We start from the raw sequence: 24,233 nt of genomic DNA, 5'->3' as shown, positions 1-24,233 counted from the left end.
TAGCCTATAAAAAGCTAGAATTCTGCTCAAAAATAGAAAATACAATATTCTGAAATGTAGATATATTGAAAAACAAAATAAAAATAAATAACATTGGCTAACAATTTTTCTTTATTAACTTTATGACTGTTTCTTCCATGTTAACATTTAACCGTTACCCACGCTGCTCACTGCACTTCTGAGTGGTGCGACGGCCCTGGCCGTTTAATTGTTATCTTTTTTGAGATTGTCGGTCAGCTGATCGTCGCGTCCGCCAGCTGGCTGCTTCCCCTCCCAACGTGACGTACTCTGATTGACGCCGGACGGGCAGACGACGCAGCTGCCGCTGATGGGCCACTCGAGGAAGGGTGCCAACTTCAGAAACTAGCCGCTGTCTGTCATGTATCCATTGTGCAGCCCTTTGTTTACATTTGCGGCAATAACGACACTTGCTTTACGGCAGCTAAACCGATACAAGGTAGTACTATTAGGCCGTTGTTTGAGCTCGCATCCTCGCGTGTGTGTTGTATTGTGCCTGAGTCTTGTTAACCAAATAAAGGCAGCGTTGACAAAAGTCATCTGACCGCTTGTCATTTTACAGTCAACACTCAGCGTTCGCATTTGACAGCATACGTGCCGCGTACCTCCTCGCCAGCTGTTTGCTCGCCATTCATTCACCTGTGCATTAGATCACTATTATGTTACACTCCCACTTTTTCAGTGAGGTATTTTGTGTTCATTCGTTATTGGATCGTTTTTGTTCACCACTGTAAATAAGAGCACCGCAGCAGTAGAGGTAAAATGCCGTTTTCGTTCAACCCGTTTTGTTTAGTGTAGAAGCCAGGGTAGTGGCTGTCTTGTTTTTTTATTTCATTTTTAAGATCAGGGTTTACTTCGCGGGTGGGGTTTAAGTGTAGTTTCATTTTGTTTGTTGTTTTGGCCTGGGCTTACGCTGAAGCCAGCTCCTTCCGCATTTTGTATATTTTGTTCATTGCGAGTTTGACTTATGTGAATAAATTTGTGTCCACTGGCAACTTGTGTGTGTGGCTCGTTTTATGTTACGCACTTAGCGAGCCATCCGTGGGGCGTAATTAACGGTGGGATTATGGGATGCATGAGCGGGCATTCCGCGGTTGCGTTAAATGCGTCAATTATTTTAACGTGATTAATTTAAAAAATTAATTACCGCCCGTTAACGCGCTAAATTTGACAGCTCTTTACATTACGTCAGAAACTCGTTCGGTACGCCTCCGTTCCGAACCGAGGACCCCGAACCGAAACGGTTCAATACAAATACATGTACCGTTACACCCTTAATTTGGATGAATGTGTATATTTGTATAAATGTACTGTATATGATATATAGTGTTGTCACAGATTACCTAAAAAAGTAATTTGACTGATTATGCCTCAAAAAGGTAACCTGGTTACTTCATTGATTACTTTATTATTAGAGTAACTAAGTTACTTAAAAGTAATTTATCGGTTACTTTATACCAATTTTTCCCCCTTTGCTGCCTCAACATAAAAATGACAACAGAAGAATGTCATTGCATGCAATTGACTTTCCGTTTTTGGCCATTTGTTGCCAACAGTGTTGTCACAGATTACTTGAAAAAGTAATTTAATTACTGATAACGCCTCAAAAAAGTAATCTAGTTACTTTACTGATTGTTTTATTTTCAAAGTAACTAAGTTACTTTAAAAGTAATTTATCGATTACTTTTTAACTGTTTTTCTCTTTGCTGCCTCAACATAAGAATGACAACAGAAAAATGTCATCGCGTGTAATTACTTTCTGATAATTGAATTTAAAGAGCAAGATCAGAATTTTTCACATAAGGCTTAATTTTCGAGTTAGTGGGGTTTTAATTAATTGATGGACTTGATTTCAACCACTATTGACTCGCGCTAGCTTAGCTACTTCAGAGCTCCGAAGCTAACAAATAACTGTTTCTGCTCTAGCACCCCTCTTTAAAATAAACTGCTTTATTTTAAGCCAAAAGAACTGTTGTGTTTGATAGAACAATACGTCTACGTAGATGCTGCAATAGCAGATTCATGGCGCATTAAGCCCCCGAACTATTTTCAATTTGTCCGTTTTACCATGGAAACCCCCGTTTACAGATGTCGCGCAACCGCTTTTGTTTCAACCCAGCCATAAAAAGAAGCTTAGTAATTATATTATTTGAAATGTCTGTCATTTTTAGCTTAGAATCATTCATTTATGTCTAATATTTAGTAAAAAAAAAAGTAGGGCTGTCAAATGATTAAAATTTTTAATCGAGTTAATTACAGCTTAAAAATTAATTAATCGTAATTAATCGCAATTAATCGCAATTCAAACCATCTATAAAATATGCCATATTTTTCTGTAAATTATTGTTGGAATGGAAAGATAAGACACAAGATGGATATATACATTCAAAATACAGTACATAAGGACTATTTGTTTATTATAACAATAAATCAACAAGATGGCATTAACATTATTGAGATTCTGTTAAAGCGATCCATGGATAGAAAGACTTGTAGTTCTTAAAAGAAAAATGTTAGTACAAGTTATAAAAATTTTGTATTAAAACACCTCTTAATGTTTTCGTTTTAATAAAATTTGTAAAATTTTCAATAAAAAAATAAACTAGTAGCCCGCCATTGTTGATGTCAATAATTACTTACACAATGCTCATGGGTGCTGAAGCCTATAAAATCAGTCGCACCCAAGCGCCAGCAGAGGGCGGCAAAACTCCATAAAACACAATAAACAACCAGTTCACTGTACTGTCATTTAAATCTGAGCGGGGGGACTGCGTTAATTACGTCAAATATTTTAACGTGATTAATTAAAAAAATTAATTAACGCCCGTTAACGCGATAATTTTGACAGCCCTTAAAAAAAAGACTTTAAAATATTATTCACTCGCATATTTTAAACTTTTAAACAAATTACCTCACAATGAAAAAAATGGCGTCTGTAAAAAGGTCACGGATATCTACCTCATAACTATCCCTTAATTGTATTTAAAAAAAAAAAAAATTATACTGTCGCATATTCCCCGATATGTTAGATGATAAATAATCGAACCAAACAAGGAAAAATTGAAAAAAACGTTTAAAAGGGTAAATATATGAAAAAGAAAATCTCCACCACTCCTTGATGTCTGCGATTTCTGCATCGCGACCCTTGTTATATTACCAAGTTTCACCCATAAAATCCCCCAAAAATCCGGCTGTGACCATTGACAGCTGTGTCTCGACACTCGGTGATACATGCTACATGTAGTTTTTGGATCGAAAAGAGGTAAGTACGCAATAATATTTCGTTAAAATCATGGCGTCTTTATTTATGCTCTTTCGTGTGCTTACCTCCAGTTAGGATTTTGCAGTTTAAAAAAATGTATTTTTTTTTAAATGCCCTCCTGTTCAAAATGTTTCTTCCCCCTGAAAATTGATATTTTAAGCTTCCCAATGATGTATCACAGATGCATATAGGACAATTTTAAAATTTGGCCAAATTGGGGGTCTCAGAGCGGAACTTCGTCACCTGAGTGTTTTCCGCCATAAACTGTATATTCTAACTATACTGTATATTCTGTTGCTAGCTTATCAGAGTCCGTTTTGTGAGCACTCTTTTTTTTTTTTGTGAACGCATTTGAACGCATTACACAGGAGTGTGTGTGATGTCATGCACAGCTTTTACGAGTAGTTGCCGAGTTGATTGAAAGAAATCTTAAGAAAACAACAACGAAAGCCTGATATCGTTACTTGGGGTGTTGCAATTGTTGCTCATTTGTGCACTCACCAGTATTCCTGAAGTGAAGTGTCCAAGATCAATGTGTGAATGTACCATCAGCTCATAACAGCTCGTTCATGTCAAGCCGGCTGGTCAGGGTCACACATTTAAGATTATGGAGCCAGACGCACTCGTCAAACAGCCAGATACGGCTTACGAGACATAGCTTCCGAGCCGTGTACTATAGGGGCAAAAAAGTCTTAATATTGCCAGAATAAAGCCACATACAAAACTAAATCCATTACATTATTTATTCGTCTTCTGAGCCGCTTATCCTCACGAGGGTCACGGGGGTGCTGAAGCCTGTCCCAGATAACAATGGACAGGAGGCAGGGTACCCCCTGAACTGGTTGGCAGTCGGCACATATAGAAAAACAACTTCACACAGTGATGCCAAAGCTGGGATTGGACCAACAATCTCAGAACTGTGCGATGGACGTGCTAACCACCATGCAGCCGTCGTAATATTACAATTCACGAAAAAAAAAAAAAAAATTGAGTGATCTTTTTTTAAGAGTCAGGTTAAAAGCTCAAAATAATTCTCTGTTGTGTCAAGCAGGGCACAATTGTGATGGCTGCCGAGTCTGAGGAGGAGCAGCTGCATTGGCTGGAGATGCTGCAGGAGTCTGGAAAAGTGTAAGAAACGATCTTCATTATTACCGTATTTTCCAGACTAAAAGTTTCACTTTTTTCAAAGTTTGACTAGGCCTGCGACTAAAGTGTGACCAATATGTATTTTTTTCACTATGACCACTGACAGCCTGCTATTTTGTGTTTGTTAGGCTATAGTTATCTGAAAAACTGTTGATACTTACATTGTCATACAGTGGTACCTCGACACACGATCTTTTCAACATCCGACATGAAATTTGACTTGCAATTTGTTTCTACATCCGATGCTCGAAATATGACGATTTATGACAGCGCCCCAATTTCTTTGTTTTTCCGCAAGATGGAGCCACAGCTGATTTTCTTGTGAGAGAAATCAACATAGGTTCCAAGAATGGTGGTGAAAAAAGGAAGATGGTGACGCTTACCATTGAAACTAAGATGGAGATAATTGAAAAATATGAGCGCGGTGCGCGCATCCACTGCTATCAACAGACTAGCAGAGGCCCGGGGACAAGAGACCATTATAGGGCCCCCCCCATCCCACCCTACCTGTGCCACCGGCTTTTCACGACAACATACGCAGTACTTTTAACGCTTTGCAAGCAATGACAGCGGAAATTTTCAAATTATTTAATTCAAGATGGACAGTTAAATATAACAGACTGTCGTGTGATGTGACACAATATGAACAAACAAGTTCCATCTATTGTCCCTACAATAGATGGCTACAATAGGCTACAATGCAATACAACTGAGAGTGCTATGCCTGCTTGCTAGGCAACAAAACAGTATAACCAAACATCCTGTGCTCCACATCCCTGGGGTTATCAAGCCCTCAAGCAGTGATGCGGCCAGATTTTTTGACAGCAAAGTCATTAATAACATCAGTGAAATCCAGTTTTTGAGCAAGCTCACGCTCAATGGAGAGCATGGCTAGTTACATTGTGTGACCTGATATTTTTTTTAGTTTTTTTTTTTTTTTTTTGGGAGAAAAAAAAAAAATGAAAATTATCACCAGTTACTTTGCCAAGTAACTAATTACTCTTACATTCAGGTAACTGAGTTATTAATGCAATTACTTTTTCAATGTAAGATTAACAACCCTGACTGCAGCCATCTATTGTAGGGACAATAGATGGAAATTGTTTGTTTATATTATGTCACATCACACTACACCCCTGCAAGTCTGTTGACAGCCCTGGTCCAGGGGCCAATTGTGGCCATGCCTGGCTCTGCCAGACTATTCTCCCTGTATTTTTCAAAGCCCATTAACGGCCTCTCGAGCAGGTACAAAATCAATCGGCAAATCAGATTCGTTTATTTGCGTGACGTGTTCTTAACGAGCAACGTCATTCTTGCGCGTCGAAAGTTGTCTCCACAACAACACAGATGGTGAACGGGAGAGCCAAGAATATGTTCCAATCCACGGTAAAATCAGTTTTAAATGACCAAAAACACATCGACACGAGTCATTGACAACAGTCTGTCTCGCGCTAGCCATGTTGAATAAACTCCGCTCTCTTCGTATGTTTACTCCTGCGCGCAAGTCCCTCGTCCTTCCCTCGTCATTTTACTAACGTCACGTCTGCCCGTCGCTGATTGGTCCACTCCGCTGTCTGTTTGCTGTGGCTTGCTCTGCCCTGGAAATTGTATCCGCGTGAATGGTGGCCAGACTCAATAGCTGGAACAGCGGTGAGTCTGGTGTACCAGGCAAATTGTGGCCCACGGGACAATATTTTTATGTCCCCATTTGATATCCAATTTTAGTATTAATGTTGTCCTCACGTATTTTGTGATAGGCAAAAAAAATCTCTCTCCCACTTCCTCTCTCACTCCGCTCACCCATAAATTGAAAAAAGCCATCAATGATTTAAAAAAAAAAAAAAAAAAAAAAAAAAAAAAAGGATTTATAATAATTATGCGTTTTTTAGCTTCTTTTCAGCATGCGCATCTTTCGTGGCATGCCAGACCCACTTAGAGTGTTTGCTGCCAAAAATCTCAATCTTGGTCTCATCTGACCAAAGCACATGGTCCCAGTTGAAACCCCAATACCACTTGGCTAACTCCAGACGTTTGCGTTTATGATTGTGAGTGAGGAAAGGTTTTCTCCATGCATGCCTCCCAAACAGCTTGTTGGCGTGTATACAGCACATCATACCCACTGTGAAGTATGGGGGGTGGGGCTGTTTCGCTTCCAAAGGCCCTGGGAACCTTGTTAGGGTGCATGGCATCATGAATGCTTTGAAATACCAGGACATTTTAAATCAAAATCTGTTGCCCTCTGCCAGAAAGCTGAAGATGGGTCGTCACTGGGTCTTTCAGCAAGACATTGACCCTAAACATATGGCCAAATCTACACAGAAATGATTCACCAGACACAAAATCAAGCTCCTCCCATGGCCATCTCAGTCCCCAGACCTCAACCCCATTGAAAACCTGTGGGGTGAGCTGAAGAGGAGAGTACAGAGGAGAGGACCCGGGTCTCTGGATGATTTAGAGAGATTCTGCAAAGAGGAATGGCTGAAGATCCCTCTTTCTGTCTTTTCCCATCTTGTGAAACATTATAGGAGAAGATTAGGTGCTGTTTTGTTGGCAAAAGGGGGTTGTACAAAGCATTAATACCAGGGGTGCTAATAATTGTGACACACATTATTTGATGTCAAATAATTATTTCTTTATGTGGGATTTTTTCCCCACTGAATAAATGCACTTGTATTGAAGGTTGGATTTTTCTCTTTTTTTCCATTAAGGTCCCATATTATTTAGAAAAAAAAATACTAGAAGCTAAAAAACACATAATTATTATAAATCCAATAATTATGGAGGGCACTGTATATATATGTACATATATATAATCCAAAATAAAATAAAATTCATACAAAAAAATGAAAACTTCAGGAAAATACATTGAAGTAAATTGAAGAAAAGAAAAATAATGACAGAAATTCAAATAAGTGGTTTGTGTTGGTTGTAGAAATCTCTTATGACCTTACATACCGGTACCTTTTTGGGCACCATTGACGTCAATGGACGTCCGATCCATAGATTGAAGTGGATTGGACAACTATTGCCATCAAAATGTGTTTTCAATATCCCTCTTTAACTAATTACCACAACACAAACTCTGTGAGGTGGGCTGTAAAAGATTTGTTTTCTTGCCACTACCATACAGCACTTCAATTTTTTTCTCTCAAACCCAAGCGAAAAAAATCTTCTGTTCTTTGGTTGGTATCTCCAAAAACTCCTTAGACGGGCGGCTCGTAAGTCAAGGCGGTATTTTGTATTTTAGGTGACTGCTGGTGTTATTTTCCCCCCCAGCACGTGGAAGAACGCCCAGCTGGGGGAGGCCATGATTGAAAGTCTGGAAGCTCAAGGGCTCCAGCTGGCCAAGGAGAAGCAGGAGTACTTGGGTAATTTCTTTTTCTGAGCCTACTGGACTGTCTCAGAAAATTAGAATACACAATATTCTAATTTTTTGAGACAGTCCTGTGTATATATACAGGACTGTCTCAGGAAATTAGAATACACAATATTCTAATTTCCTGACTGTCTCGGGAAATTAGAATATTGTGTATTCTAATTTCCTGAGACAGTCCTGTATATATACACAGGACTGTCTCAAAAAATTAGAATATTGTGTATTCTAATTTTCTGAGACAGTCCAGTATTTGTGAGAGGAAATCTTCTTGAAGCCATCCGACCTTTTCCTCCTGCAGATAAGCTGATGGAGGAGACAGAAGAGCTCACCCACCAGCGAGCGCAAAGAGAAGTAAGACGTGTGACTCTCATTTTTTTCTGGACACATGCTCACCGTTACGTGCGTCCTTAAAGGAGCTGGAGCGTCTCAATCAGGTTCTGGAGGAGGAGAAGATGAAGTACGAGGAAGTCGTGCAGGAGCTCAAGGCCGAGCAGGAGCAAATCAAACTGTAAGGAAGTGTCAATTCAGATTAAAAGCCTGATTGCAATAAAAGGGTTTCATGTACGCACCCCATTTGAAATATTCTAAACCCATTCCGATCAAGATTTTGTTCTGAACGAGTGGGGTGGTTTATGTCTAATTATTATTCAATCAGGGGATCAAAAACAAAAGGGTCACTAGATATGAGCCGGTATGAGATTCTGACGGTATGATAACCGTATGCCAAAATATAACAGTTTCACGTTATTTCAATTACAGTGTTACTTTGAGATTGCTGTGTTTAATAAATAAATAAATACTTTTTTTTCCCATTGAACAGGATTTTTATTGTATTTTTCAAAACATATTAGCAAATTGGAACATAAGTATAATGTTAAGTTAAAAATTTTTTGAAAAATAACTGAAATATTCTAAAACAACAGCCACAGCTCAGCATTATTACCATCAGAAGAAAAATGATTGAATTATTTTCCATAAAAAGCACATGTGTGTTACTCGTATCATGTTTACATTATACACTCTTTCTCAACACCACATTTTATCACTGCTAAACACACTAAACACACTGGAGTTAACTCTCGTAGCTGGTGGGAAACGTTCATAAAAATGTTTACTAACCTTTAATTTAGTATAAATGCAAAATCATATTGGAGGTATTGCCTCCTCAGCAGCCACCCTCCACAAACATGTTTTAGACGTCGGTTGGCCCTCCTCCTCTAAGCCGTGGCCGTCTGTAACTTTTCTGTAGCTGACGTATACCCATACCAGCGACTGTTTTTTTCGATGGGGTTCAGTGTTGCACAGCTAACTCACCTACACTGAGCACTGAGGTGGGGGAGGATTGAGCCTTGCAGCTGCAAGCTAGAGATTGCTCCTTGCATTTTTGGGACATAAAAAATACACTGTAAAAAAAAATCTACGCCGAAAAAAACATATTTTCAGCACCTTTACATTGTAAATTTTACTGTATTGGATTGCTTATTTTATTATGTTTATTTTGCGTTTCATTTACAGTACACTGTACATTATACAAACAAGTATAGTTATTTTTACTAGATGCCGATCACGTCATTTTCAAAGTATCGGAATCGGCAAAAAAATATCGGACATGCCTTTTTTTAATATATATATATTTTTAAATTAAATCGTTTTCTAATTGTATTTAACGTTACAGACTTAGTTTGTTACACTCTACCAGAGTCTTCAGTTTAAGCTTAAGGTAGGGTTATCAAATTTATCGCGTTAACGGCGAGAATTAATATTTTTTACATTTATCATGTTATAAGATTTAACGCAATTAACGCATGCGCTGCACGACCCACTCACACATTGTCACATTCAATTTATAATGACGCCGTTTTACTCATACAGCATATAAAGCTATAAGGCAGCGTTAAATGAGTAGAGTTAATTTTGGCAGCCTTTGGAGCCTTTTTTTAAATGGCTAAAGCCTCACAATCCCTCTCCCAATGATTAGAATAATCGTGGGAAGCAATGTGGGGAAGAAAGGTAGTAGTTGATCTTTTTCTTAACACCCTATGTTATTTCCCAACGCAGAGAAGATATATCAATTGGTACCACGACACACAGTCATGGTTGCACTTCCCATCATGCATTTGGGCAAAAGTTAAATGGCTACAGTATCATTTACTGAAAGCTCAACAAATACACTTGATGGCAATATTTAGTCACAATATACAAAGTCACATTTATCCTTTAAGAATTACAAGTCTTTCTATCCGTGGATCCCTCTCACAGAAAGAATGTTAATAATGTAAATGCCATCTTGAGGATTTATTGTCATAATAAACAAATACAGTACTTATGTACTGTATGTTGAATGTATATATTCGTCCGAGCTTTATTCATTTTTTTCTTAATGCATTGCCAAAATGTATATGATCGGGAAAAATTATCGGGAATGATTGGAATTGAATCGGGAGCCAAAAAAAAAGCAATCGGATCGGGAACTATCGGGATCGGCAGATACTCAAACTAAAACGATCGGAATCGGATCGGGAGCAAAAAAACATGATCGGAACAACCCTATAAAATTGTAACTGTAATTAATTACTTTTTAAAAGTAACAACACTGGTCATAAAGATGAAGTCTGCAGAATGAAAAGTGACGCAAGCGGAGTTTTGATTCTGCTAATTTGTTGCCGAACACAATTTGCCCGCAACTATTGTTGAACACTTCTCAGAATTAGCTAAAGAAATGTTCCCTGACTCAGTGATTGCAATGGTAAGTCCATTTTATCAATTGACCTTTTTAACTTATAATTGGACACACTAACGAACTACCTTCAAGTCAAACTGAATTGCGAGCTGAAGTGCAGCCATCAAAAGACATGATAGAAATTGCCAAAAGTGCTACATACAATTATAACAAAAGTCACTGTTAAATTTTAGTATTCATGATGTAGCTGAAGATAGAGATTCTTTGATTGCACCAGGTTATATGTTACAATATTACCAATGAATTCATATTACTTTAAAAATTAAGTTTTATTTTTGTTTCATATTGCATGCTATATACGACGTTGTAAGATTAGTCACCAATTTGTAAGGGCATACATCATTATTTGTAAGATTGCCAACGGCCTCGGGTTGACGGGTATGCAGACTAATAGGGCTACACAAATAAAGGGGGAAAAAATAAGTCTACTATAATAAAGTTATGATATTAAGAGATTTAAGTTGTGATATTACAAGATTTAACTTTCAAGATCATCATAATATTATGAGATTTAAGTCATATTATTGAGAGATTTAAGACAAATTTATGAGAATAAATCATAATTTATGACATTCAAGTCAATATATTACGAGCATAACACTTATTTTTTGTAATATTATGACTTTTTTTTTCCTGTAATCTTATATTACAAGATATAAATCGAAATATACAACGTATGACTTAAATCTCGTAATATTACAAAATTATTTCATGGGCCTATTTTTTCTTTCTTTCTGTATGTGACTGTAAATGTCACTTTTGAAAATTTTGACTGCGTTAACTATTATTGCCCTTTTGTTGTTCAAAAAAAAATCTTTCAATTAAACTTATTTTGCTATGTCAGGTAGCAAAATGTGAAATGCCCTCTCTGTGATATGTCATATATTTACATTAATTTTCAAAAACTGGTCTGTTGTTATCTTCTTGGGTTTCTGGCAGCGACTTGGACGACACGGCTCAGTCTCTGCGTGGCGTGGAGACCGAAAAGGAGGAGCTAAGCGGTTTGACGGTCATGCTGCAGAAGTCCATCGAGGTACTGGACAGCTATACCTGAACGACGGGGATAGGAGCTCAACCTCTCATCTATTTTTGCAGCAACTCTCCCAGGAGAAGAGGAGAACTCTGGAGCTGCTGGAGGCCAAAGAGGGTGAAGAGGAGGAAGAGGAGAAGGCAGAAGATGAAGATGTGGTGGAGAGCCGGAAGGACCTTGGAAACCAGGACCTTCTGCAGGATCTGCACCACATCGAGGAACAGATGAAGCTGCTTCTGAAGGAGAAGGAACAGGCAGACGACAAGTAAAACGCTCACACTTGTAGTTTACTTCACAACTACTGTAGATTTGGGAAAACCAAATAACACAGTGTAAAAAACGAAAAAGCAGAACTTGAAATTTCAAGTCAACCAAATTTTGATGGAAAACATGCAAATTTAGCGAAGGTTATTGTCAAAAATTGAAAATTTGAATTGTGCTTCAATTTTTAGCACAACATTTTGAAAGTTTTATTTATCATTTGTTTTACACTGTTGGAATTATTGTTACTTTAACTCATTGACTGCCATTGACAGTGCTTTACGTCCAATTCGAGGTAAGTATATTTGAATTCCTTTATTGGTTGGGTGAAGATGTAAAGGATGTCTTCTTTTAAAACAAACTTTATTACCTTTCAAAATAAAAGTTCAATAGAAATAAACACAAGTAACAATAATGACTCTTTAATGGTGGTAAATTATTCGCTCATTATTTTTTTTAATTCTTATTAAAATAATGCATTTGTTAAACCTCAAAAAGTTTTGAATTTGAATTCAAGTTAGCTTTATTAAGTAATTGTATATAAAATCGTTAAAAGGTTTAATATACTTTGTAAGAAAAACAAAAGCAAAAATGATCTCATTTAGCTGTTTATAAGTATGAGTAAATTATTCATTTTAAAAATTATTACTTATTTACAAAACATTCAAAAGAGCCTCAGGGGCTTGACAAACACACAATTGACATTAAAATTGTATATAGGATCATTTTCATGAATCATGATATCTTAAATAAAGATAAGAGTGATAATCATACAATCTTCAGACAAATAAAAATATCCTGAATTAAATAAAAATGATTACTGGTAATTACCTTTATTTACCGTTATTTTTTAAAATTAAAATATATCTATTTATTCATTTAAAAAAAAATAATAATAAAAAACAAACAAACATGGCCCTTGTCGGGGAAACCTCTCAACCCTCCTGGACACCATCTGCTGATGCCACGCGATTGGAAAAAGGGCATTGATTGCTGCACAAGCACGAGGATCGAGTGTCAGCTTTCAGACAGGCTTCTATCGATTAAAAAGCTGTTGTTGTTGTTGTTGTTTTTTAAATTTTGTAATGCATTATATATAAATGCAAGTACATCAGGCATACAATTTGTTACACTGAATTTTCAGGTTACGAAACTACTTCCAGATCCAATTAATTTTGTTAGAAGAGGTACCACTGTTATTAAAAAAGAAAAAAAAAACTTCATTTAATTATTGTTTTTTTTCCCATGTAAAATAAAAATGCAAGATTTTAAAAGTAAAAAAAATAGAAGAATAGTTACATTTAAAAAAATTTAAATATAAAGACAAAAATTACTAGTGTTGCACCAGTACCATATTTTGGCTCCCGATACTAGACGTCCATTCCATTTGAAGTGGATGGGCTAGCAGCGAATGAACGAATGGTTATTCTACAAGTGATAAACGCATTGAAATTCCTAGCAGAGGATGACTGGACACACCACATATTTGGACATCAATCATACTACTAAAAAGCATTCCTCTTTTACAGTTATATGCATAGCTGGCAGTCATCTTGGATAGGTCCGGTTTTTGGGAACCAAGTGCGTAGGTTTGGTCTCAACATTGGTAGGGACGATATAACAGCATAATATGCATGTACACTTTTTGCTGGGGACAGGACATTAATAAGACCAAACTGATTGGGTTAATGGGGGTCAGGGCTACATTTCTTACAATATCAACCGAATTAATTGATAGGGTAAATAATCAATGCAAAATAAATCTGTATTTAATTATGCTAACTTTCATATGTATTTTGGTCAAGTGATAAACCGTTCGATTAGAACCTTTGTTTTTTAAAAACTACAAAAGAAATATTTTGAAAACATAAATGTCTGGTTTTTATTAGCAAATTTAAATTACAATATTTGAACATAAATTAAATTACATTAAACATACACAAGAAATACAAACTTGTTAATAATCTGTTAAACATCCAGGAATGCCAAAAAATTAACATATGTCTTAAGACCACTCAACATTGTCTGTCTAAATAAATTAATTAAATATAACTGAAAAAAATTCGTAGTCAGGGAATAAACAAAATACAGTGTATCACAAAAGCGAGTACACCCCTCGCATTTCTGCAGATATTTAAGTACCGTAATTTCTGGACTATAAGGCGCACCCGACTATAAGCCGCCATCCACCAAATTTGACACGAAAATGTCATTTGTTCATAGATAAGCCGCGCTGGACTATAAGCCGCAGTTGTCCTCATTGTATTATGGGATAGTTACACCAAAAGATATTAACTGGTATAACTTCATTTGACAGTGGCAACATAAGACTGTCATGAGACCAAATTAACCACCATTGAGCTTTGAACCAATTGGGTGCAAAGCCTTATTGTTTCTAAAAGCTTCATTTGGTCATTACTGCTCCCTTGGGGGAGACAGTCAACATCTGCTGCCACCTGCTTTCAACACTGTTGTCATCCAACATTCCTCCTGGCATGCATTGCTGTGCTAGAGATGTAAATAACAATCATGTTCTGTGCTAATTAATTCTTCAGTTACTGTTCCAGTTGTTTCATTAATTGCTAGTTATGGTATTTGGTAACATTTTCTTGGATAGTGGTGCCATAATACTGTCATATGACAGTCATAATTATTACATGACAATGTCATAAGCATTAATGAATGCTTATAATAGAGGTCGGTTAGTGTCATCCAGCAAATTATCTCACTTTTGAATGGCCGTAAAAGATCTGAGCTGGACATAAATGGAGTTAGTGAAATAATATGCCACATGACACATATTGACATCTGTCATAAGCATTCAGTAATGCCCATGATAGTGTCATGTCATAATTATGATGTTCTTATGACAGTCTTATGATGCCGCTGTCAAATAAAGTGTTACCTGTTAACCCAAATAAATCAACAAATAAGCCGCACTGGACTATAAGCCGCAGGATTCAAAATGAGGGAAAAAAGTAGCGGCTTATAGTCCGAAAATTAGGGTATATCTTTTCATGGGACAACACTGACAAAATGACACTTTAACACAATGAAAAGTAGTCTGTGTGCAGCTTATATAATAGAGTTAATTTATTTCCCCCTCAAAATAAATCAAAATACAGTGATACCTCAGCTCACGAACATAATTGGTTCCCAGAAAGTGTGTGTAAGGCGAAAAGTTCGTCTTCCGAACATTTATTTCCCATAAGAAACCATTAAAATGAGAATAATCCGTTCCCAGGTCCCCATAAAACATAATTTTCTACTAAATAAGCCTTAAAACTACACAAAAATATACCTTATTTTATGTATAATAAATGTGCTATTGTGTTATAATTAAAGAAATAAACTGTACTGTATAATAAAGTCGTTTTATTTACCTTTGTGATGGTAGTTGATGGCTTGATGGAATGGAGTGGGATGAGGAGGGAGGGCGGGAGGGAGTTACTGTTTGGAAGGAGAGTGTTACCGGCAAAGTGCGCAGTTAGCGTAGACTCCACTGCTGTGCCCACCACATGCTTTTGGTTGTTAATAAAAGCCATCCGACGCCTCTGGGTGTTTGTATGCACGCCGCCACCTTTCTGGAGAGGAAATCGGGCGAACCGAAGACAACCGACGACAACGAGCCAACGTGACTCGCCGGTCCACTTCTCACTACGGTGGGAAGCTGAAAGCACCGCCAATTACCAGTCGAGGGCGAATTGGTAACACGAGTCACCTTCCATAAGGACTGTAGGTAACTCTTTTTCGGTCCCATAATAGCAAAAGTACACTCAATATGGTCCAAAATCTCTATCAAACACAAACCACGTCCGCACTCAACGAAAGTGAGGGGACGAACTGGGACGCGTGAGCGTGCGTCAGCTTCTCGTGGCGCTTTTCGACCGCGTGAATTGGTTCGTCCGCCGAAAACTAGTTCGTCAGCAGAGACTATATGCTCGCGAATTTAATGTTCTTGAGGCGAAAAGTTCGTGAGGTTAAGCGTTCGTGAGCCGAGGTATCACTGTATTGCCATTAATATCTAAACCCCTGGCAACAAAAGTGAGTACACCGTATAGTAACTACGTACATCCCTAAATGTCCAAATTGCGTACTGCTATTCATTTTCCCTCCAAAATGTCATGTGACTCGTTACAGGAGTGCTGTCAGCATTGCTGCAGAGATTGAAGAGGTGGAGGGTCAGCCTGTTAGTGCTCAGACCATACGCCGCACTGTAAATCAAATTGGTGTGCATGGCTGTCACCCCAGGAGGAAGCCTCTTCTGAAGACGGTACACAAGAAGCCCGCAAACAGTTTACTGAAGACATGTCAACAAAGCACATTGATCACTGGAACCATGTCCTATGGACTGATGAGACGGGCGAGCTTTCTTGTGACGGTACACGAGAAAGCCTGCCCGTAGCCCGCAAACAGTTTGCTGAAGACATGTCAACAAAGCACATGGATCCCGCAAACAGTTGGCTGAAGACATGTCAACAAAGCACATGGATTACTGGAACCATGTCCTATGATCTGATGAGACTGGCAGGCTTTCTTGTGCACCATGTCCCATGGTCTCATCAGACCATAAGACATGGTTCCAGTAATCCATGTGCTTTGTTGACATGTCTTCAGCAAACTGCTTGCAGGCTTTCTTGTGTACCGTCTTCAGAAGAGTCTTTCTCCTGGGGTGACAGCCATGCACACCAATTTGATGTAGAGTGCGGCGTATGGTCTGAGCACTAACAAGCTGACCTCCCACTTCTTCAATCTCTGCAGCAATGCTGACAGCACTCCTGTAACGAGTCACATGACATTTTGAAGGGAAAATGACAAGCAGTACTCAATTTTGACATTTAGGGATGTATGTAGTTTCTATGCAGTGTACTCACTTTTGTTGCCAGGGGTTTAGATATTAATGGCTATATTTTGAGTTATTTTGTTGGGAGAATAAATTAACTCTATTATATAAACTGCACACAGACTACTTTTCATTGTGTCAAAGTGTCATTTTGTCGGTGTTGTCCCATGAAAAGATATACTTGAATATCAGCAGAAATGCGAGGGGTGTACTCACTTTTGTGATACACTGTAAATAAAAATGGATCCTTCCTTCAGATAAAACACAACTGCTTTTGTCCACAAGCACAGCCAAACTCAACATGAAATGAAAGCTCCTTTGGACTGTTTTAAGGCCACATAAATAAAACAAAAATGACGATTGGCGAAAAGTGAGTAAACCTCAGTTCACTACATTTCTCACAGTTTAAGGAGAAAACACATACAGGAGGATACTTCTCTTTAAGCAGCTTCCTACGCGAGTTTTGCAGGTTAGCAAATTCACACAGTTAAATGTTAAGCTAACTGATGCAGGTCAGATTTTCAGTAGCAAAATGTGTCGTGTGTTCCCCATCTCCACAATATTAATGTCTTTTTACATTACTTACAGTGGCTGCTGGTGCTGCTGGCTGAAAAAAAAAACTTCTAATATCCCTCCTCTTTGAAGGGGGCGGAGGAAGCGGCATGTTGTCAACATGTTGTATAAGTAATCAACTAATCAAACATGCATTTGAGGGAAGAAAAAGGACTGGCACATTCAACAAGTGAAATGGGATAAATGCAAATCTGAACATAATGAAAATAATTCACTCAATAATGGTAGGGTCAATTCTGTCCTTACGGCATATGGGAAGACAATCTAAATTACCTATATAACTGAAGTCATTATATAATGCCAAATAAGGTTGCTTAAAAGTTGGTGGGGACAATTTGATCATCTTAAAAAGTTGGCAGTGTTATGTCCCTACCGTCCCTATGCAAACGTATGCCCTTGTTGGAAACTAAATATCTTTGAGGACATATGTGCCTTACCTGTGACTAAAGCACTACAACACTAAAAATAATAAAATAACAACATGTTAACAAGTTAAAATGACTGTATTTGGACTTGATAAGTCCTGTGTTTCATTCACACAATCTCATGTTTTGGCATCACAGGCTGCGAGAGAACCAGCAGCGGGCCGAAGTCCTGCAACAGGAGCGAGAGTTCTACTCGTCGCAGGCCAAAACGCTGCAACAGTCGCTTTCTCAGCTCACCGCAGACAAGCGGCAGACGGAGGCTGAGTTGCAGGTCCAAATCGAAACAGAAGAAAGAGAACATAAAGAAAGGGAGTTTTATAAAATGAAATGAAAATAACTTCTTTCCCATCAGGCGGAAATGGAGTCTCGCATGGAGTTGGAGAAGAGGCTGAAGCAGGCCGAGGAGGCCTTGCAAGACCTGGAGAAAGGCCTGGACTCTCTTGATCGCACCAGTGAGCGAGACCAGAGGATGAGGGGCGACGTCACTCAGCTGAGGAGTATGTCGACCTTGCACGCGGAGCAATGTGACGGGTTATGAAGGTGGTCCTGACGTGGTGGCGGTGGTGTCGCTCAGGGTTCTTCGAGGAGTGCATCTGCGCGGCCGAGATTGAAGCCAAGCTGCCGGCCATCATGAAAAACGCAGTCTACCTCCACAAGGCGGCGGCGCGCAGGATCAAAAGTTGCCGGGTCCAGAGGAGAGCCTCCAGACGACACTGGTGTAAGTCGTCGTTGACAGTATTCTACACTGCTGGCCAAAAGTATTGGCACCCCTGCAATTCTGTCAGATAATGCTCAATTTCTCCCAGAAAATGATTGCAATTACAAATGCTTTGGTAGTAATATCTTTATTTATTTTGCTTGCAATTTAAAAACCCAAGAAAAAAACAATCATTATTATTTTACACAAAACTCCAAAAATGGGCCGGACAAAAGTATTGGCACCGTCAGCCTAATACCTAGTAGCACAACCTTTAGACAAAATAACTCCGAACAACCGCTTCGGGTATCTGTCAGTGAGTTTCTTACAATGCTCTGCTGGAATTTTAGACCATTCTTCTTTGGCCAGCTACTGCAGGTCACTGAGATTTGAAGTGTGCCTTCTCCAAACTGCCATTTTCAGATCTCTCCACAGGTGTTCTATGGGATTCAGGTTGGACTCCATTGCTGGCCACTTTAGAAGTCTCCAGTGATTTCTCTCAAACCATTTTCTAGTTCTTTTTGAAGTGTGTTTTGGGTCATTATCCTGCTGGAAGACCCATGACCTCTGAGGGAGACCCAGCTTTCTCACACTGGGCCCTAAATTATGCTGGGGTGAAAGTGGGCCAGAACGGTCAGGAACGCAGTTCCGGTATAAGATTCAGGGCCAGAACGCAGTTCCGGTATAAAATTCAGGGCTGAAATGCTGTTTCGGTACACGGTGCTTTGATTATGAAACTATGACGGCAACTGTCAAAACGCTAAAAAAAAAATGCTAAGCTGCCACACATGCATTTCATCTCCAAGAAGAAAACAATCTACCAACATCAGATTTACATAACCAAGTGTTAACAACTAGCATAATAAAGTGCTTATGTAGCGTAATCCGTTTCCACCAATATTTATTATTTATTTTATTCCACGGACGGCATGGAGGTTTCTCCAGCTGCTGCGGATATCTGAGTCTGACGATGATGGGTCACGTGAATGTGCGAATGCACGCAGCAAAGCAAAACGCCTAGACTCATGTATCCGTTCAATTGGCTGACATACTGACATGTGATTAGCAGACATAGTTCGCTCTGATTGGTTCAAATGTACATGTTTTCTGGAACAGCAAAAAAAAAAAAAAAAAAAAAAAGGTTGAATTGATGCAACAAAAAAGGGCAATGCAACATAAAATGGATCAAATCTATAAGAGCAACGAAAGAGTTGAGGAGGCTTATTTATCATATTTAGTTTTGTTTGCTCTAATGGGGAGGTTCAGAACATCTTAGCTGTCAATGTGCACTTTGGACTTATATTTGTTCATTTATGTTAGGCTACTTATTCATTTCCTTATGATTTAAAAAAGTCAATGTTCAAACTATATTTCATTTCACTCTGCATAATATAAGTCATATGTACGAATTATTCTGAATGTATGTTACTTATATCTTTATTATTTATAAGAAAAAAGTAAATGTTTACATTAACTTCAATTTTGATATACATCCTATATTCTTAAGTAGTTAAAATTAAGATTTGGCATTAAGTATGTGAGGAAATGAGGGAAAATAAAAATTAGGAGATAGAGGTTGGGGTTATTGCTGTTTTTGTTAACTTTTATTTTGCAAATCATTGAAAAATACAATTTTGAATGAAAATCAGTTTTTGTATGTGTTATAGAAATAACTGTGCTAAAACAGTTTTCTTAGCATTTCAGTAGTTTAAGAGGTTTGAACCCTCCCCCCCAAAAAATAAAAACACGAAAGAAAAAATAAATAAACAAATAAAATTTCTGGCTCCGTGGCGACCTTCACGTCGGGGAGTTCCTGCAAGAAATTTTAGCCACTTGGTCTTCAGACTTCATAATGCCATGCACACAGTCAAGCAGTCCAGTGCCAGAGTAAGCAAAGCAACCCCAAAACATCAGGGAACCTCCGCCATGTCTGACTGTGGGGACCGTGTTCTTTTCTTTGAAGGCTTCATTTCCCCCCCGTAAACTCTATGTTGATGCTTTTTCCCAAAAAGCTCTACTTTTGTCGCTTCTCTCTCTTTTTTTCTTTTCTCCATGCTCAATGTGGTACACACAAGGACACAGGACAGCAGTTCAAGTCAACTTTAATCCATTTTAACTGGCTGCAAGTGTGATTTAGTTATTGCCACCACCTGTTATGTGCCACAAGTAAGTAACAGGTGCTGTTAATTACACAAATTAGAGAAGCATCGCATGATTTTTCAAGGGGTGTTAGTACTTTTGTCCAGCCCATTTTGGGAGTTTTGTGGAAAATGATAATGATTTAATTTTTTTCCCCACTCTCTGTTGTGTTTTTTTAATTGCAAGCAAAATAAATGAAGATATTTCTACCAAAGCATTTGTAATCGCAATCATTTTCTGAGTGAAATTGAGCATTATCTGACAGAATTGCAGGGGTGCAAAAACCAGCAGCCAGCAGCATATGTTACGACATGTCCATTGAAGACATTATATTATACACCAAACAACACAACCTGGATTTAAAACTACAGTGTAAGACTGGAGGCATGTGCACAAATACCATATTTTCCGGACTATAACTTGCTCCGGCATAAGTCGCACAAGCCAAAAAAGGCATATTGACGTAGAAGAAAAAAAAAAAAAAATTGCACTGGATTATAAATCGCACTTTTGTGAGGAAATGAATTTACTGAAATTCGACCCCAAGAACAAACATTTAATTTTGAAAGGAAAGTTACAATGATGTGGCGATTGATGTGGGGACTGAGTAGGGATGTGCCGGTATGATTTTCTGGCAGTATGATAACCTTAAGTCAAAATATCACAGTTTCACTGTATCACTGTATTGCAATTACAGCTCTAAAATGGGTTACTTTGAGATATCTGGGTTAAAAAAAAAAAAAAAAAAATTCTTCTATTGAACAGGATTTTTATTTTTCAGAACATAATAGCAAATTGGAACATAAGTATAATTTTAAATTAAAATAAATAAAAATAAAAAATAACAAAATATTTTAAATAAAATTACAATAAATGCAGTCCTTTAGGTGAACTTAAACCCACAGCCACGGCTCAACATTCTTACCATCAGAACAAAAATCATTGAATTATTTTCCATGAAAAGCATGTGTGTGTGACTCATATCATGTTTACATTATACACACACTCTCTTTCTCAACACAGACAGTTGCCAGAGAGAAAAAAACACGTTTTACCACCACTAGACACACTAAACACACTGGAGTTAACTCTCATAGCTGGTTGGAAACATTCATGATAGTGTTTACTAACCTTTAATGTTGTATAAATGCGAAATCATATTGGAGGTATTGCCTCCTCGGCAGCCACCCTCCGCAAACATGTTTTACATGTTGGTTGGCCCTCCTCCTCTAGGCCACAGCCGTCTGTAACTTTTCTGTAGCTGAAGTATTCCCATATCAGCGATTTCATTTTCTTTGATGGGGGAAAAGTTAGGAGTTTTTTACTTTGAAAATTCTTGTGAATAAATTCTTAAATCCCTGAATTCTTTGTAGATATGAATTTAAAAGTGTCTCGATTCTCAGTTAAAAGCAAAAAACGGACAATTAGCATTTATTTTACGTATATATTGCGAATTATGACACCGATGTCGTAGCGGTTAAGTTCTCCCATTGATTTTTTTTCACGTTTCAAAGTGCATGCATGGTACGAAAAAGATAATAATTACCTTGAATCCTCGAACAAAACACTCCTGAGACAATCCTTCCCGTTTGTATGCGGTACAGCTTATTCATTTATTTATTTTATTTTATTTTATTTTATTTATCTTATTTATACAGTACTTATTCAACCTAAATCCAGCGTTGGATCCCTGCATGTGTTTGAGAATAACTACGACCGACTTCGACCGACTGAAGGAGAGTGTGGGAAGGCGTGGCGCAGTGTCTGGGGATTGTGTCCCGTCAATATCATTATGAAGTCTATAGTCAATGGCGATCAAAGAGTTAAGCTATGTGAGGTCGCAAGAGATTTATAAAACAAAACAAAAAAATGAATAAAATTTCAAGAGCAAAACACACACGGGCCACACCTATTTGAATTTATCTTTATGCTTATTTTTCTCAATGAATTACAATTGTTTTCAATTTTTGTCCTCTCTTTCTCCCCAGTAAAACACTCCAAGTCGTTCGCCACAGCAAGCCTAGACGGCGGCGTGGGTAGCAGCATGGAGGAGCTAAGGGAGACAGCGCGCCGCCTCACCACCGATAGCAGCTTTCGGGAGAGCGTCTACAAAATCATAGCGCGTAAGGATGTCTCCACCAGCTTCGACCAAGACTGACGCCAGACGGACTACTTCCCTGTGTGGAGGTAGACATGACCATGTTTGTTTCAGATGCCAGGGAAATCACATTAAGATGATTTAGATAGTCAACAACCAACATGGCCAATGGTTAGCATTAGGGATATATTGTAGTGAAGTATTCTGTTAGATATACAATTTAGTGGAGCAGATGTCCATGGAAACCCAGTAAAAATAAATGTTGATTTATTTTTGTTGTTGTTGTTGTTGACAGAACATTAAATATAACACCATATCCTGATTTTTCCTTGTTTTTCTCCAATAAATTTAGTTCAGTTTTGATTAAATGTAAATCAAAATGATCTTTTAATTTCTAGTGGTGGGACTCGATTAAAAAAATGAATCTACTTAAAGCAACACTATGTAACTATTCATTCTTTATAAAATATTTTTGTAACATTTGTGACGCGCTCTGCCCACCCAAAGAAAACTGGATGTAATACTAACACGGCAGTCTGGGCACTGCGTATTGTATCCCATTAATATAGTACTGATGTGTTCTAAGTTTTAACCTTTGCGTTGTCACCTCGTCTTTCACCTTAAAGACCAAATGTGAAGTAATTTCATAAAATGCCAAATAGGGCCACAATTAAAGTAATTAAATATTGTCCAACAAATAAAGCATGAAAAAATAATTTATATGTTGTATATTTGACAAAATAATCGCGTTTCCGAAGTTCGAGCCTGAAAGGGGACGAACCCGGAAGTGATACGTCACACCGAGAACAGCGATGGCAGCGCTTCATACTGCCGCCATACAAAGCCCCTCAAACAATGATTCAAACAGCGATATAAGCGATAGCTCGAGCGCAAGTGAGGAGATCCAAGTTTTTGAAGAGGTGGAGGAAGAGGAGGAGGTTCGAATTTTAAGTTGGACCGTACATGTATTAGCCAGACGCTAATCAGGATGCAAACAATGTAGCCAGACTACCTGACATGGAATGGAGACAAGACCCATCGAGATTACAAGATTGGTAAGATATAGGCTGTTATTATTTTTATGATTTGAAGCATGTCAGGTAAATAAACCACCTACTATTGCCTAGGATAAAAGAAAAGTTTTGACGAATCCCCGATAATGTTGTGGAATGAACAGTAGAAGGTAGCGACGTTAGCTTGTATTTTTCTGACATGTTTTGGCGAACACTTCCGCCTTTGGACCCTCTGACGAAGGCGGAAGTGTTCGCCAAAACATGTCAGGTAAATAAACCACCTACTATTGCCTGGGATAAAAGAAAAGTTTTGACGAATTTATAAGTGTAGGCAAAATAAACTCAATACAACTATGATCGGGGATTGCCACGAGTTAGCTTTGGACTAACGTCGCTAGCTTCTATTGTTCATTCCACAACACGATCGGGGTTTTGCCTCGAGTTAACTTTCGGCTAATGTCGCTACCTTCTACTGTTCATTCCACAACAGTCGGCAGCTCTGCTTTAAGAAAGTCATCAGTCATCTATCCAAAAATCATACTTACTTTTTTGCAAATCCTTGATCATAAGCAGACGGGTTGAGGAAGCAGGCATCTTCGAAGTGTTTGTAGC

The 24,233-nt window shown here is 38.2% G+C and overlaps 1 protein-coding gene across 1 annotated transcript in view; it reads left to right on the top strand.

Annotated features, from left to right (window-relative positions):
* Positions 1-22,930, top strand: part of plekhd1 (pleckstrin homology domain containing, family D (with coiled-coil domains) member 1) — a 32,262-nt gene extending 9,332 nt beyond the window's left edge. Inside the window, exons 4-13 of the mRNA XM_057860419.1 lie at positions 4,332-4,408; positions 7,703-7,794; positions 8,101-8,153; positions 8,216-8,310; positions 11,482-11,575; positions 11,638-11,837; positions 17,813-17,945; positions 18,027-18,171; positions 18,249-18,392; positions 22,499-22,930. Coding sequence (XP_057716402.1) covers positions 4,332-4,408; positions 7,703-7,794; positions 8,101-8,153; positions 8,216-8,310; positions 11,482-11,575; positions 11,638-11,837; positions 17,813-17,945; positions 18,027-18,171; positions 18,249-18,392; positions 22,499-22,668 — 1,203 coding nt within the window. The 3' untranslated portion in view covers positions 22,669-22,930. The remainder of the gene's footprint in view (positions 1-4,331; positions 4,409-7,702; positions 7,795-8,100; positions 8,154-8,215; positions 8,311-11,481; positions 11,576-11,637; positions 11,838-17,812; positions 17,946-18,026; positions 18,172-18,248; positions 18,393-22,498) is intronic.
* Positions 22,931-24,233: the final 1,303 nt, after the last annotated feature.

Source organism: Corythoichthys intestinalis, chromosome 15 (genome assembly GCF_030265065.1).
Source record: "Corythoichthys intestinalis isolate RoL2023-P3 chromosome 15, ASM3026506v1, whole genome shotgun sequence".
In the NCBI taxonomy this organism is placed as follows: domain Eukaryota; kingdom Metazoa; phylum Chordata; class Actinopteri; order Syngnathiformes; family Syngnathidae; genus Corythoichthys; species Corythoichthys intestinalis.
Note: the sequence above shows the minus strand (reverse complement) of the source record. Positions and strands in the feature narration are given on the sequence as shown.